Source organism: Sceloporus occidentalis, unplaced genomic scaffold (genome assembly GCF_023333645.1).
Source record: "Sceloporus occidentalis isolate IW3139 unplaced genomic scaffold, rSceOcc1.0.p SCAF_279, whole genome shotgun sequence".
In the NCBI taxonomy this organism is placed as follows: domain Eukaryota; kingdom Metazoa; phylum Chordata; class Lepidosauria; order Squamata; family Phrynosomatidae; genus Sceloporus; species Sceloporus occidentalis.
This window is the reverse complement of record NW_028317259.1, coordinates 371,745-387,137: the sequence shown is the minus strand read 5'-3', so window position 1 is coordinate 387,137 and position 15,393 is coordinate 371,745. Positions and strand designations below refer to the sequence as shown.

The 15,393-nt window shown below is 45.5% G+C and overlaps 1 protein-coding gene across 1 annotated transcript; it reads right to left on the bottom strand.

Annotated features, from left to right (window-relative positions):
* Nucleotides 1–9,691: 9,691 nt before the first annotated feature.
* LOC149275575 (guanylate-binding protein 1-like) lies at nucleotides 9,692–14,696 on the bottom strand. Its single transcript, XM_089504561.1, has 9 exons — nucleotides 14,513–14,696; nucleotides 13,999–14,126; nucleotides 13,605–13,714; nucleotides 13,176–13,399; nucleotides 12,221–12,472; nucleotides 11,638–11,921; nucleotides 10,536–10,748; nucleotides 10,150–10,252; nucleotides 9,692–9,891 (listed from the first exon to the last, which is right to left on the bottom strand). The coding sequence occupies exons 1-9, from the start codon at nucleotides 14,694–14,696 to the stop codon at nucleotides 9,692–9,694; spliced, it is 1,698 nt and encodes a 565-aa protein (XP_089360687.1).
* Nucleotides 14,697–15,393: the final 697 nt, after the last annotated feature.

The window sequence follows — 15,393 nt, the reverse complement described above, 5'->3', positions numbered from 1 at the left end:
CACCCAAAGACAACCCTGAGGAGCCTATGCAACTGGGACTCATCAGAGGCCCACTGTCCGTAGCTGAAAAAGAACGGCGCAGGGCTCTGGAGTTGTGTCTGTACTGCGGCACCAAGGGACATTATGCCAACGAGTGCCGAAACAAAAGACGATCACCCAAGGGTAAGCAACCCTCGCTATCAGCCTCAAATAACCATGTGACGTCTACTTATTATGCCTCTCACCTATCCCTTTCCGTTACGTTTCAGTGGAAGGGAGAGTCTATAGTACTCTCAGCGATGATTGACTCTGGAGCCAGTAGCAACATCCTGGATGCTGACGTCATCCAACGGTACGGTATATTCGTACGAAACAAAACAACACCCCTCTCGTTACGGTTGGTGGACGGGAGTCCACTGAAATCCGGTCCCATCACTACAGAGACCGTTCCTTTGCGTGTACACATCAACCCTAACCATGTAGAGGACTTGATATTCGATGTGGTGCCCTCTCCCGTTTTTCCTGTGTTATTGGGACTCCCCTGGCTGAGGACACATAATCCTGTCATTGATTGGGAGACGAGTGTTGTGCGCTTCATGTCTAATAAATGTGTTCTTCACTGTAAGCCGCCTATGTCCGTTAATGTTGCCCACGATTATAGCTCTCTACCGATACCTACCATACCAGACCATTACAAGTGCTTCTCCGACGTGTTCGAGAAGAAAGGAGCAAGTCGGCTACCGCCCCATAGGGTATACGACTGCCCGATAGACTTGTTTCCAGGGGCTCCTATTCCGTTTGGCCGCTTATACCCCATGTCCGATCCCGAACTTGTTACGCTAAAGGACTACATTGATGAAAATCTGGCCAAAGGTTTCATAAGACCGTCCACCTCCCCTGCTGGAGCAGGCATATTTTTCGTGTCCAAGAAAGACGGTGGCTTACGTCCTTGCGTAGACTACAGGGAGTTGAACAACGTAACGATAAAAAATCGCTATCCTCTGCCTCTGATCCCTGAGTTAATGGAACGTGTCAGGTCTGCCTCCTACTTCACCAAGATAGACCTCAGAGGAGCGTACAACCTGGTGAGGATAAAGAAGGACCACGAATGGAAGACTGCCTTCAGATCCAGGTACGGACACTTCGAATACCTGGTCATGCCTTATGGGTTGTGTAACGCCCCAGCAACCTTCCAACATTTTATGAATGATGTATTCCGGGATATGTTGGATCATTTCGTTGTAGTATACCTGGACGACATCCTGATCTACTCACCTTCGTTATCCTCACACAGGGAACACGTGTCCAAGGTATTGGAACGCTTAAGGAGCAATGATTTATATGCCAAACCCGAAAAGTGTGTTTTTGAAACCCAAACAGTTGAATTCCTGGGTTTCATCTTAACCCCCAACCAAGTGGAGATGGATCCAAAAAAAGTCAACACGATACTACAGTGGCCTGTCCCTACAGACAGAAAAGGCATCCAGAGATTCGTCGGTTTCGCGAATTTCTATCGCAGATTCATTAGGAACTTTTCAAAGGTCATACAACCGATCACCGCATTGACATCAGTCAAAAGAAAGTTCTGCTGGTCCGAAGCTGCACAAAGAGCCTTCACGTTCCTGAAAGACAAATTCACCACGGCCCCCATATTGATCCACCCGAACCCTCAAAAACCATACACACTTGAGGTCGATGCCTCTGATACCGCAATTGGTGCCGTCCTATCCCAAAGAGACGACACAGACAATCAGCTCCATCCCGTCGCCTTTTATTCCCGAACATTAACCCCTGCTGAAAGGAATTATGGAGTGGGTGAAAAAGAAATGCTCGCCATGAAGTCAGCCTTGGAAGAATGGAGACACCTCCTAGAAGGAACGCTCCATCCCATAACCGTATACACAGATCACAAAAACATGGAATACTACAGAACAGCCAAACGGTTACAACCCAGACTCGCCAGATGGTCTCTATTCTTCTCACGGTTTCGACTGCACATAACCTACAGGCCTGGTTCTTGTAACACCAAAGCAGACTCGCTTTCCCGCATGCATGACATCCCTACACTCCAGCAGCAGGATGATAACACAGTGCTGAGATCCGGACATTTTCTGGCTACCACTCCTTCTTTTTGGAACGCGCTACGTCCTGATACCTCCGATCCAAAACCGGCTGATGCACCGAACCTACGACTGAATGACGGGTTCTACTACCATGACAACCAGATCTACGTCCCTCCTCCAGCACGGTTACAGATCCTGAAACATCACCATGATACACCAGCAGCGGGACATGGGGGCACCACCCAAACCACGGACTTGATAAAGAGAACCTTCTGGTGGCCTACCCTCCATGACGACGTCCTTGAATTTATCCGTTCTTGTTCCGTTTGCGCCAAGGCAAAGAGCACGCGTACCAGACCTGCTGGTCTCCTGTGCCCGCTTCCCATACCCACAAAGCCATGGACGGACTTATCTATGGATTTCATCACAGACCTGCCACCCTCAAACCACCACACCACCCTCATGGTGGTGGTTGACAGGTACACCAAAATGGCTCACTTCATCCCCGCAACACGACTACCCACGGCGGACGAAACGGCCTCTCTTTTTCTTCGGGACGTGTTTCGTCTACACGGCCTACCGGAAACTATCGTATCGGATAGGGGAACGCAGTTTACGTCCAGGGTATGGAAGGCGTTTTGTGAAGAACTCCACATCCATCGATCATTGTCCACCTCGTTTCATCCCCAAAGCAACGGACAAACGGAGCGAACCAACCAGACGCTTGAACAGTACCTCCGTTGTTTCACCACCCACCTGCAAGACAACTGGTACCACCTGGTACCCATAGCGGAATTCGCATATAATAACCATATTCATTCTTCAACGCGAATGTCTCCCTTCTTCTCCAATTATGGATTCCATCCCTCCATGCTCCCCGGTTCACCGATCTCCGGTATGGTTCCTTCGGTGACAGAACGAATCACACGAATGATCAACATGCATAAAACGTTACACCGCACCCTCACCAAGGCACAAGAGAGATCCAAGTCCCAAGCAGACAAGCATCGCACCCAGGCTCCCATATACAAACCAGGTGACAAAGCATGGCTCTCCACCGCCCATCTCAAATTATGTTGTCCCTCGAGGAAACTGGGACCTCGGTTCATCGGCCCCTTTGTTGTGACTCGTGTCCTCTCTCCTGTGACAGTCGAACTACGTCTGCCTCCGACAATGAGGATCCACCCGGTTTTCCACGTCTCGTTATTGAAGCAGTGGCACGCCAATCCTTTTCCTGGGAGACGTCCCGATCCCCCTGCTCCTGTTCACTGTGATGATACCGAAGAATATGAAATAGCCCAGATCCTGGACTCCAGACACCACAGAGGACGTCTCCAATACCTCATCCAATGGAAAGGGTACGATGACGACGAAAATTCATGGGAGGATGCCCGAGGGGTACACGCTGACGACCTAATCCGTTCGTTCCATTTACGTCACCCTCGCAAGCCTGGTCCCTTGAGAGGCCGGAGACCTCTCCTCAGGGGGGGAGCCTGTCACGGCCCCGTACGGAGCATGTCCCCCGAGTACCCGCCACTAGCGGGTACTCGATACTTACCTCCTCGGTCCTCCGACACCCACGATCCCCCGGATACAGCGGGACGACGCGGCACCGATGCCTCATGGTACCGGTGCTCGGCGGTTCGTAACAACGAACCGCCACAGAGAGAAGGACGTGCGTGGTACTGCACGCCACGCCCCCCTTCCTCTCTCATACCCCTGTGGAGACGCCGGAATGTCCATTGGACACCGGCAAGACAGGAGGCGGGGTCTTGGGAAGCGGCACATTTAAAAGCCGAGCACTGACACTCATTCAGTGCTCGGTTGTTTTAACGGTTGAGCTCCCTATTACCTTGTCCTGGATGTCTACTTACCTGATACCTGTTGCCGAACCTTGCTTGATACCTGACTACTCTCTCCTGATACCTGTTGCCGAACCTTGCTTGATACTTGACCATTCTTACCTGATACCTGTTGCCGGACCCTGCTTGATACCTGACTACTCTCTCCTGATACCTGTTGCCGAACCTCGCTTGATACTTGACCATTCTTACCTGATACCTGTTGCCGGACCCTGCTTGATACCTGACTACTCTCTCCTGATACCTGTTGCCGAACCTTGCTTGATACCTGACTACTCTCACCTGATACCTGTTGCCGGACCTTGCTTGATACCTGACTACTCTCACCTGTTACCTGGATACGCTGGACTTAATACCTGTTGCCAGACCTCGCTTGCTATCCGGCTGCTCTGGTTCTGGTACGTGTTACTGGACTTTACCTACATTCGGCTATACACTTCGCCCCTATCCCTGCATACTGGTTTCCTCACCTGACCCCAGCATAATAGTAAGACCCGCCATGCATCAATGAGTTGATTCAATTTGAGATGTTTGAGAACTCTACGGATCATGGAGTATGGGATATGGGACCTGCCCGAAGACGTGTCTCCCGCAGGATCAAAGACCATGTTAAAGTCCCCACCTAGAATAGTGATTCCCTCCTGGAAGTCTGCCAGCTTAGTAAGGATAGAAATGAGAAACCTACCCTGCAACCGATTGGGTGCATAGATGTTCGCCAGGGTAATTTTCTGCGCCCCCACATAACCCTTCACAAAAATACATCTCCCTTCCTCATCACTCCAATCCTCTAGAGGTTGGAACCGGGCCAGCTTATGGATAAAAAGGGCTACCCCCTTCGTCTTAGAGGAGGACGAACTGGAAAAGTAATAATGAGCAAAGCACTGCCCCAACAGCCGTCGTTCGGTACCCCTCCTAAAGTGGGTCTCCTGAATGAAAGCGATATGAGTTTTAGAGGACCTGAGAAAGGAGCACAATTTGGAGCGTTGTTCTGGTTTATTGAGGCCCCTCATATTGAGAGTAGTGAGGCGTAAATGAGCAGAAGACATAATAACTACCGTGTAGTCGAATATGGGAAAAAAAACAAAAAACCTCGTCAGCCCAGACAATCCAAAACAAAGAAAAACAAAAGAAACAAAGAAAAAACTAACAGAACAGAGAAATGTGTAGTGTGTGTGCGTAGGTCTCAGACAGGTCTACAACCCGCCTAAATCAGCGACACAGAGTGTCAAGTACAATTGAGCAGCAGGACTGCACAGAGTCCCTAGGTCACTGTCCACAGAGGACAGGGGAGCTCAGGGGGGGGGAACGCTCGAAGAGGGGTATGATAGGGAAAGGGGAAGGAGGGGAAAAGAACAGGGAAAAGGAGATAGAAAAGGAGAAAAAGGAGGAAAACAGCTACTGCGCCGTCCAACCGAAAAGGAGGAACATACCCCTTGGGACTGGATATGGCACACTAAGGCAATCGGGGCTCAGAGGGTGGTGTAGTGCAAAACACAAGCCCAAAACCTGAAATCGTGGGCCCATGACATAGAGGCACAGGTGGGTAACCATGGCAAAGGACATACCAATAAAGTGGAGGAAAGAGCACCCCAAGTGAGTAACGTGTGTGTATGAGTGTGGTATAATGGGTGCAAATAGGGAAGAACCCTGACGAACTAATCAAATAAGTATCTATGCGCAACGTGTATGAAAAGAAACATAATAAACGAAAGCGCCGATCAAAATAATAGAACGCGAGCGAGAAAAAAAAAAAAAACAAAACAAAACGGAACGGGATACCCGGTCGGAAGCGTAGGAGTCCCGGATCACAAGTCCGGCAGACAGCGGGCAGACGGTAAGTCCAGGCAACGTCCCAGGTACCGCAATCTAGTAGGAGCGCGTCCGGTCGCAGGCCTCCTTCACCAACGACCACTGCTGTAAGGCACCGTCGAGAGCCCCGAGGAGTATCATCCGGTAGCAGCAGCGTCCGATGGAGCGCGGCGGTGTCTCTTCCGTCTGATGGTGCGAGGGATCCAGGAGTCCGCCGGATTGGAGAGTGGTTGCAGCGTCGGAGAAGCGACATCCCAATCGGGGACTGCAATAGGTGGCAGGTCCAGCTCCTCCAGGAACGATGGTAAGTCGGAGGGTTGTTTCAAGGTGGATGCCACACCGTTACGACGTGCTAGAAGCATGAATGGGAAACCCCACTGATAGGGGATCCCTGCCTCCCGGAGAGCTGAAGTCACTGGACGGAGTATCCTCCGCTTCTGGAGGGTAATTGGGGAGAGGTCCTGAAATATAGAGACCTTATCCCCTTCATGCTCCACACTGCCGGCCGCACGACAGGCCTTAAGGATCGCCTCCTTGGTCCCATATTCGTGTAGGCAACAGATCACGTCTCTCGGCGGCGCGGACGGAGGGCCCCGCGGTCGCAGAGCACGGTGAGCTCGGTCAAAGATGATGGGTGAGTCGTCTGGCAGCTGGAGCAGTGAGTTGAACAGGGCCTGCAAAGACGAACGGAGCTGCTCCGGTGGGATCGTTTCGGGTAACCCCCGAACTCGGAGGTTGTTACGTCGGCCTCGATTGTCGAGATCCTCCACTTGCCGCTTCAGGTGGTTCAGTGAGTCCGTGTGTGTGTGAATGGTAGTGGATAGGTGATCGATGCGCTCACATGTAGCCGAGTGGCCCTCCTCCAATGTCACCACCCGGTCTCCGATCTGCTTCAGGTCATGTTTGATGACCACGAGGTCGGCCCGAACGCCGTGAAGAGCATGGTCCAGCGAGGAATCAATGACCGCCACCAGATCCGCTTTGGTCGGCAGAGATTTGAGGACGTCGCGCCACGCTGAGTCAGCGGGTGGCTGAGAAGGTAAGTCCAAATCTTGGTCAAGTGGGCCGCCCTCAGAGAGATCGCTGGCCTGGCTGGCTGGGGAAGGCGCCATCTTGGTCTCCGAATCCCGGGAATCAGGATCCGGCATTTCACGAAAGTAAGGCCGCACAGACGGGTTTGACGACCTGTCCCGGGCTCCCGGAGCTCTGGGGGTGCCCCCAGTACGAGAAGTTTTCCCCATGAGTGGGGTAGAGCGAAAAGAAGTTTAAGAAAGGTTGAACGGTTGGCAGAGCTATCGGCTCAAGCAGCCATCTTCTTCGAGCGCGAACTCCGCCCCCCGTTCATTTATTTTGGACATCTAGCATGAAAGCAACAATCTTATAGGTTGCCGGTCAGTTGCTGGTATAGCTGGGCATATTACAAAAAGAAAATAAAAACAAATCCAAGGAATGGTACATCAGTCATGAAAAATTTATAAAATCCTCTCTTTATAGCACCGCTAAATTTCACTTTCTCACTATTGTTACAACTACAACGCTACGGAATCTGTTAGTGCTATATAAATAAAACGTGGTGTATTGTCTAACAGATACAAACTTAATTCAAGAGTAACATATCGGGGAAAAAGAAATATACAAACCACATTATCAAATCCGAGAGGGGGTGGATATGCTGGGTGGCAGACGTGTGCTGTAGGGAACCCGCCTGGGATCTGGAAACAATATAACACGAATTTAAAAGGGCGCTTGGATCATTTTTTAAATTAATTTATTTTAAACTATTTTTATCACTAGCAACGCATGAAATCATTTTAGACGGATGCCTGTTTCTTGTGCGGATGTGTTTTTGGTCTATTATCTTAACCTAATATGCTAGACAAAAATACCATTTAGTTATCGTACTGCACTGTTGTAAACAATAGAAAGCCATGGTTTCAATCACCCAGTGTGACCATCTGACTCATGAAAGTCTATGGAGGAAAGGACTTCATTAGATATATAGGATTTTGCTTGCAAACAATCATCCCTGTGGGTTGGTGAGTAGGTTCCCTCTCTATTTATCCATTTATACTTGCATACGATACAAGAAAAAATTCTTACCTCCGGAGTTGGATAAAATAAAGCCATTTTTACACCTGGAGCCGTCTATCTTGTGCTAGCGGCCTCGTAGCTTGTAGAAGACTGACAAATAACCTCATATAAAGAGTAAATCAAGACTGGAATGCTAGATGCAGCCTTTTGGGAAATTTTATTAATTGAAAATGATTTCCCTGATTTAAAAGCATACAATTATTGGTAGTGTGAGGAGGTTAAGCTGGAAATTCCAGCTCCTTACATCATACCTGTTCCAGGGATTATGTTGTTTTATTTTAGAGGTCACCAACTATGTAAGTAAAAGCTACACATCTTCAGCCAGGGAACAAAATCCTAGAGCAAGAATGCGAGTAGGAGGTCTCCTTGAAGTTGGTGGGCTGTTCTGCAGATGTCTCCGGACACGCAACATTGTTGGCATACCTGAGAACTTCTGAGCTCTGGCTACCCGGAGACTTCCCTTGCGGACTCGGCCAGGGCGGTCCCGCTGACATGGGGGGCGTTCCCGCTGATGTCGGTGGTCGTTCCCGCTGACATCGCGAGAAACACCCACATTTAAAGGGGAAATGGGGGGGAGCGCGGCGTGTCAAGACCCCGCTCCCGCGACCTGGGGGTTTTAGGTGCTGACCCGGAGAAACGGAGAAGAGGTGCTTCACCCGGAGATCTCCAGGTCAAACCCGGAGAGTTCCCAGGTATGATTGTTGGAGGGGAAGTGAGTGAGGAGTGGGGCATGCAGCAATGCTTCTCCTATGACCCAGAGTTTCCTCATAGTGACCCAGAGAAGCAGCCTGCCACTCCCTTGATTAATTTTAGATTTAGATGGTTAGAGGTATAGTCCACCTCTGGATGGGTGCACACGCAATGCCTGCCTGGCGGTATCCCCTGATGAGCGGCACCTGGGGTAGACTGCCTCCCCCAGGTACACACCAGCAACTGATGCTGTGCATTGGGAGTTGATGTCATATCCCAGCGCTCAGCACTGAAGCCCCACCAGAAGGCCTTCAAACTGACCAAAACGACAGAATAAGAAGAGCCTTGAGGGAGAAGGAGCAGAAACAGGGACAGTGACAGAGGAAAGGTAGGGGATATTGGAAGAGTGCGTGAGAAAACATTAGTAAATGTGTGAGAGAGATAGGAGTTATGTTGTGCCATTGTCAATGTCTAGTTCAGTCTGGTTCCGACTGATTACTTTTTTACAGCAGGAAAAACGTGCAGACTAGATGAGGTGAGGATGATCACTGTTTGTTAGTTTCTCTTAATACATCTCTCTTTCACCTTTCTTACTCCCATGTTTTAGGAAAACACAAATAAATGTAAAAATATGTGGTTAACACCAACTATAATAGTCTACTAAATAATGTCAGAAAACACTCCTCTTCTCTTGAATATTCTTATTTATTGATTTATATATCATCATCATATTCCACGGCTCTGTATAGCATGTGACTATGAGCTATTTTTAATTGACACAGGGTTCAAGATAATTTTTTCCAACTTTATTATCGTCTTCCTCGTCTTCCTCGTCTTCCTCTCCATCGTACAGCTTGTCTGCGCCACCTTTGGAGATTTGCAATCCGTTGTTCTAGTTCTGCAATTTTCACATGGAATCCTGTATTCATTAAATCTTCTTTTTCCTGAAAAATATCAAAGAAATGTATAGTGCGTATAGAAAGAATAGTATGAATAGTAGGAGTTGAGGGTTCTACAAGGAGCAGAGTATATGTTTGCCTACGGTACAAACAATGACTATGGTGAGAGGTCAGTGACGTATTCTGGCCTAGGCCTAGACCAGCAGGTACAGGGGGCTTTCCTCCTCCCTGCCGCAAAACAAGGGGACAGATTGTCATTTTGGGGTACTGTTGCTCAATGGACCAGCTACAAAAAGGATCAGACCTTCAGCTTCTGTTGAATCATCCACTCATGCTCCTTGGTCATCCGGGCCGTATCCTCTTCCATTTTCCGCATTAGCATTTGCTTGTGCTGCTCTAGACTATTTTTCTGATCTTCCAGCTGTGCCTCAAGACGCTTGTTGTTGTCTTCCAGCATCCGTCTCTCCCTCTCTGCTGCCTCAGACCTGGCCTGTTCCTCTGTCACAGGAAGACATTGAGACATTTTGGCATTATAATGAAAGTTTCTGTATTCATGGCACTCCAACATTTTTGTGCTCTACAAAACTATATATATAGACATATGGACATGAAGCTCTGCCATGTTCTTGCCAACAATTCAAGCAGCCACAGAGGAGATGTCCTCCCTAATGGTAAGGGTTAAATGAATGCATATGAAAGTACTTGAATCCCATTAAACTCAATGATCTTTACTTAAATCTCCATCATTTAGCTTACCTGCAATTTTCTTTTCTTTCGCGGTCAGTGTTTGATCTGCCATCAATATCGCAGCTTCAACATTTTCCCTCTCGATCAGAAATTTCTGCAGCACCTCAAGGGTCTTTGTTTTAAAACAAATACGTATATTATTTTCTTTCCTCCATCAAACCTCCTTCTTACTAGCGCCATTGTTAATAACCTCTAATCTAACCTTTTCACAAGGACATAATATTCAACATGAGCTATTGAAGGCACTTTGTATGTTATTCGATGTCTATGTACAGTTACTGGGAGAAACTGAGGGCACGGTTGTGATATTCTGCTTGTGTTGAGGGCCTACAAAGTATGTTTGGGGTAAACCTGCTTTTTATGAGACATTGCGACTTTTAGGATATGTGAGTTACCTTTATCCCTTTGCCTGGTTTATTAGTGTATGCTTCCATTATGCTGACTTTGTCATCCATATATTGCTTGTGTCCACCTGGTTTTAAGTAGTCGCCGTCTTTTATTTTTTTCTCCATAGTGACACTCAGTTGGTTAAGCAGGGATTTGCACAGATCTTCAGACGCCTTTTCATTGCATTCATAAAAGTACTTGGCTTTCTCATCTAGTAGGTTCTGTAAAGGGAAAGTACTTAGTTATTAGAATACGATGTTGCTATATAAACCAATAAATGATAATAATAATTCCCTGAGGTGGCTTCACCCAGGATCAATGTTACAGAAAATATTGACCTCCAAAACATTTCTGTTTTGGGGACATTCTCAAGGCAATGTCCGTACCTCTCAACAGTCCAAACGGCAAAAATAACATTTATGTTTTATGAGGCAGGGTTAGAGGCACTACTAGGGATGGCTAAAGTAGACCTTTAGGTCTACTTGCTAAGAATTCTAGTGGTCAGTCGAATTAAGACCAGACACAGCTCCAGTCGCATGCCCTCCCGTGTTAACTGTAGCAGATCAACTCAAAAACTCACTAATCTACAAGTTGTTTGCCAGGGTTTATGAAGTTTACAAAAGTTACAGGTGAGGGCCTGAGAGGTCAATGTAAATTTGCTCGTTCTCAACCATAACTCACAAATTACACCCACTCCTTGCTATATATGTTTTTTTTTAAAGCATAATGAAAATAAATAAATAATTCAAAACAATAAAGGGATTCTATTAACCCAGAGGGATTCTCTTACTCCACTAATAAATAAACCTAAGGGAAGTATATGCTTTTTTGTAGCCACTTTCCCTCACCCCCTGCTAATGGGAATTGGGGTTTGATTATCTAAGTAACCCTGTGGGAGGCAGAGATCCCCAGCTGTGCCTCCCCTCATCCCCATCCCATGTGCCACGAGAGGATTCAAAATTAAGTAATCCCACCCCACAGTGGGGCATCATGTCCCCACATATCCCTCACCCCAAAGATGTCTACCAAGGGGCATTTTTTTTATCTAAGAACTTCCCAACCCACTGGGAACAGGATAGTGGGTGCGGGAAGCTATGTCTGAAAACTGACCTTAAACTCATTTTGGTATTTCCGATCTTCGTCATTAAAGGAACGTTTCAAAAACACCTCTAGTGCCTTCCTCTCACACTCCCAGTGAAGAGTATGAAACTGTTCCAGTGTCTCTGTTGGGAATTCTTTTACTCGTTTATTCATCTCAGTTTCATACTTGGACATGGCATCCGTCACGGCTCCAGAATTTTCAATTTGTGCCAGAGCGAACACCGCATTCTCCATGCATGGCACCAAGCCACTCCGTATTGCCTCCACATACGAGACTGCAAGATTCCCTAATACTGATACATGATATATATGAAGAATGTTATAATTGACGGCTAGCTACAAGTTACAATCACAATTCCAACTATCACACAATTAAAAAGCGAGTCTTAATATTGGTCTGTTCTTCTCAAGTATGACTATAAAAGGGTATCTTTAAAAAAGGGCAAAGGGGTATTTGAAGGTAAAGGAGACCCCAAGATAACCCTTGTGCTTACAGTGGATACCGTACAAAGCTTGATTAAAACTAAGATAGTTTTAACAATGGTGATAATTATGAAACAGATACATTATGTGATGTTTCAGTGTTACTCACGACGTCCGTTGACCAGACGTCCTCCAGGAAGAGTTTTAACCCTGCCTTCATTTAACATATAGTCACAGAACCTTTTACTCTGTATCACAAAGTCTTCATTCAGTTGACGGTCCTCCAACTCTTCCAGACAATGAAGGTATCTTGTAGAAGCCGGACGGTCAAAAACAAAACATTTATGTGAGTGAAAGTATTCTATGATGCACTGTCGAGGAAGGTTGTAATCCTTGACAGTCTTATCAGTTCTTGTGTCACCTAAAATCAAAAAGATATTTCTTCAGAGAAATGACAAAAATAAATGGTTTGTTGAGCAAGAAAAGAAAAGCGCAAGATAAAAAATGGAGGGAGAGGAAAGATGCAGTAACTATTACCATTCTTCCGATGTCATTGTACCCAAGAGGTATATGACCTGTGGCCCAGGGCCATCTTTAAGGCAGGGCAAAAATGTACAGCTGCCACAGGCCCCGACTTACATTAAGGACCAACAGCAGCTACCCATGCTCTTTCTCAACAGCCACAGTGTAAGTTTTCCCCTAGCATGTGCATATCATCAGGAAAGTCGGACGGGGTTGGAACGAGCCCATCAGTAGTGTGAGGGTTGCCCATTACCTCGTTACCTCATTATTCCTCATCCTACCACCTACATGAAAACTGAACACATAAAAAGCCTTGTTCGCCCAGTCTGGTGTGAAAACCTTAGTTTACGCTCATATTATCTTGTGTTTTAACTGCTGTCATGTTCTTATATTCCTCGTCCCTCTCATTGAACAGGTTTTCCTTCAACCTACTCAAACCACTGTTGGGTTGCTCCAACTATCCAGGACCCTTCACTAACACGAGGTGCTGTACATCGGATTCTTCTCCCTGCTAATATTTTTTTTTTAACTGTATTTACCAGCATGCTCAAAAACAAAACGTGGAACCCTTCCATTTTTGACATGCGTTAATCCATTCATACCCTCTTTGTACTTCAAGGAGTTCATTAAATACTCGTCTTCTGTTATTTCCCTTCCATGGTGCTCCAATCTCAGACAGAAGTCTCGGACGCACCACGTAAAAGACGGGAAAAACCTTTTGAACTCAAAAGACTCCTCGATAGACTCCTCCACAAAAGACTCAAAAGAACCCTCTTCACACGAGGACGATTTCAAACGAATACGCTTCGTTAGCTCTGTTACATAACTGAGACAAGCTAAGGAAGAAGCAAACACTAAGTATGAATGATCTAACTTACTAAAACTTTTTGGCAGTTGTCCTATAGTGTATAAACAAATTCTGATGCAGAATAGCCAACAGATTACCAAGACAACCCTTCAAAAGTTCACAATTAGAAACAAATTCATCTATCTGTCATCCCTTGAAGACATCTTTTTTCATAAAAGGATACTGTAGTTGTTCCAAAGCTTGTTGGTCTATAGTCCCCATACTATTCACCACAAGATTACTGCTCAGCAAAACAGTCAGACAGAAGATCCAGGCGTCATTCGTACTGTCTCCCTGAAAATAAAATGTTAAATAGAGATTATCTATGATTTCAATGGATCTATCATAGTTTTCATTAATTACTGATTTATTTATTTTTAGGACATTGATTGTAAAATAATTTTTTGGTCTTTTATGGGACAGTAATTAATCACTGATTTTTTTATCCATGAAATTAATAAATTAAATGATGTGCTGGGACACGTGTGAATCATTGATTTTTGGGGGGATTTTAACATTGTTGAATTGATTTAATTGGTAAAGTGGAAACTTGTTGGAAAAGCCTTGCATCCCCATACCTTCTCCACATCTCCTAGTCCCTCTGTATCCAATAGCAGCAAAGTATATCCAGGTTTACGTGGATGGGGAAGACACCACATCCAGATGCCCTTTGTCTTAGACTGGATGGTAGATCCCAACTCGAATCCTGAGGACATAATCATAGAGTCTAGAAATGTCGCAAGGGCATTTATGTCACAAACTGACCTCTGGTCCCTGCTGCTAGTTCAATGTGAGCGAATAAATCTCTTTCAAGGAGCAGATGGAGTCACACAATGGTGGCGATATCTTTATTTTACTTACAACTACAAACAGAACCATAAAGAACCAGGTTCCTTCTTAACAGACTCCATGGTGATTGTCATCACCACCACCACCGGCAGCGCATTCCAGAGCTTTACAGCCCTGACTGGGAAGGATGCCCTTCTTTAGTTAAGTTATAAACATGGATCCCCATAAATCTCTGCTTAAAGTATGATGTGTACATGATCTTCTCAAAGTTTGAGGCTTTGAAGCATTAGTTTTATTACCCACCTCTCCTACGTCCTGCTAAATTATTCATAAGGTATGATTTTCCGGTTCGATATCTTCCAATAATCGCCACAACAACCAGAGGCTGAGTTTCGTTGGTTAGAATCTGCAGCGCCTCATTGTTTATTATCAGCCCCTCTCCCGCCCTGTTTTCTATCAGACACATAAGACTTTCCATTGACAACATTTTAATCTGTGGCTTTATCACAAAAAACAAAAACAAAACAAGAATAAGAATTATTAACATGACTCGCAAAAATAAAAAGGTGATCATATATATCAACATCCACAGCATTGGTATTTTAATGAAAATGTTGTACATTTTGTGCAAATCTAACGATAAATGTCTATTTTAGCAGTAGTAGCGAAACTAACCACTTATTAAAGTTTGTAGAATGCTGGTATAAATTATATATATATATATACATGCCTCAATCAAAGAAATGCCCAATTAAAAAATAGAGCTGACAGTTTATTAATGAAACAGTTAACTACATTTAAAAAGAATTTGGCAAGAGTATCTATCGCACATATCTCTTTGATTCTGAGATGATGCATTTATTTGACATTTTCTGGATTTTTCGTTAAAACTGTCAACACATTGGAACAAAAATGTTCATTTTTACATTCAAATTGTTTTATAAACTGGCTCTCTTCAAATAAGAATGCCTGAGAATTATTATACCAATATAGAAAGATATATTACCGCAATCTTTAACCTTACTAAAGCGTTCTTTTGAAAAACAGACTAACATTAGTCAGTATACATGAAACAAATGTTATTTAAGACGAGATATAAATACTTCTATACAATTTTATCATTTCACCTACAACACCTGGTATTCCCAGGCGGTTTCCTATCTAGGTACTAACCTAGCCCAACG

Bases quoted from the DNA above. Each gene is read 5' to 3' on its own strand.
- LOC149275575 (XM_089504561.1), bottom strand. From the start codon at position 14,696: ATGTTGTCAATGGAAAGTCTTATGTGTCTGATAGAAAACAGGGCGGGA. The intron at 11,922-12,220 runs GTGAGTAACACT...ATCATGTATCAG, and splicing joins ACGTCTGGTCAACGGACGTC to TATTAGGGAATCTTGCAGTC. The intron at 10,253-10,535 runs GTAACTCACATA...TTTAAAACAAAG, and splicing joins AACCAGGCAAAGGGATAAAG to ACCCTTGAGGTGCTGCAGAA.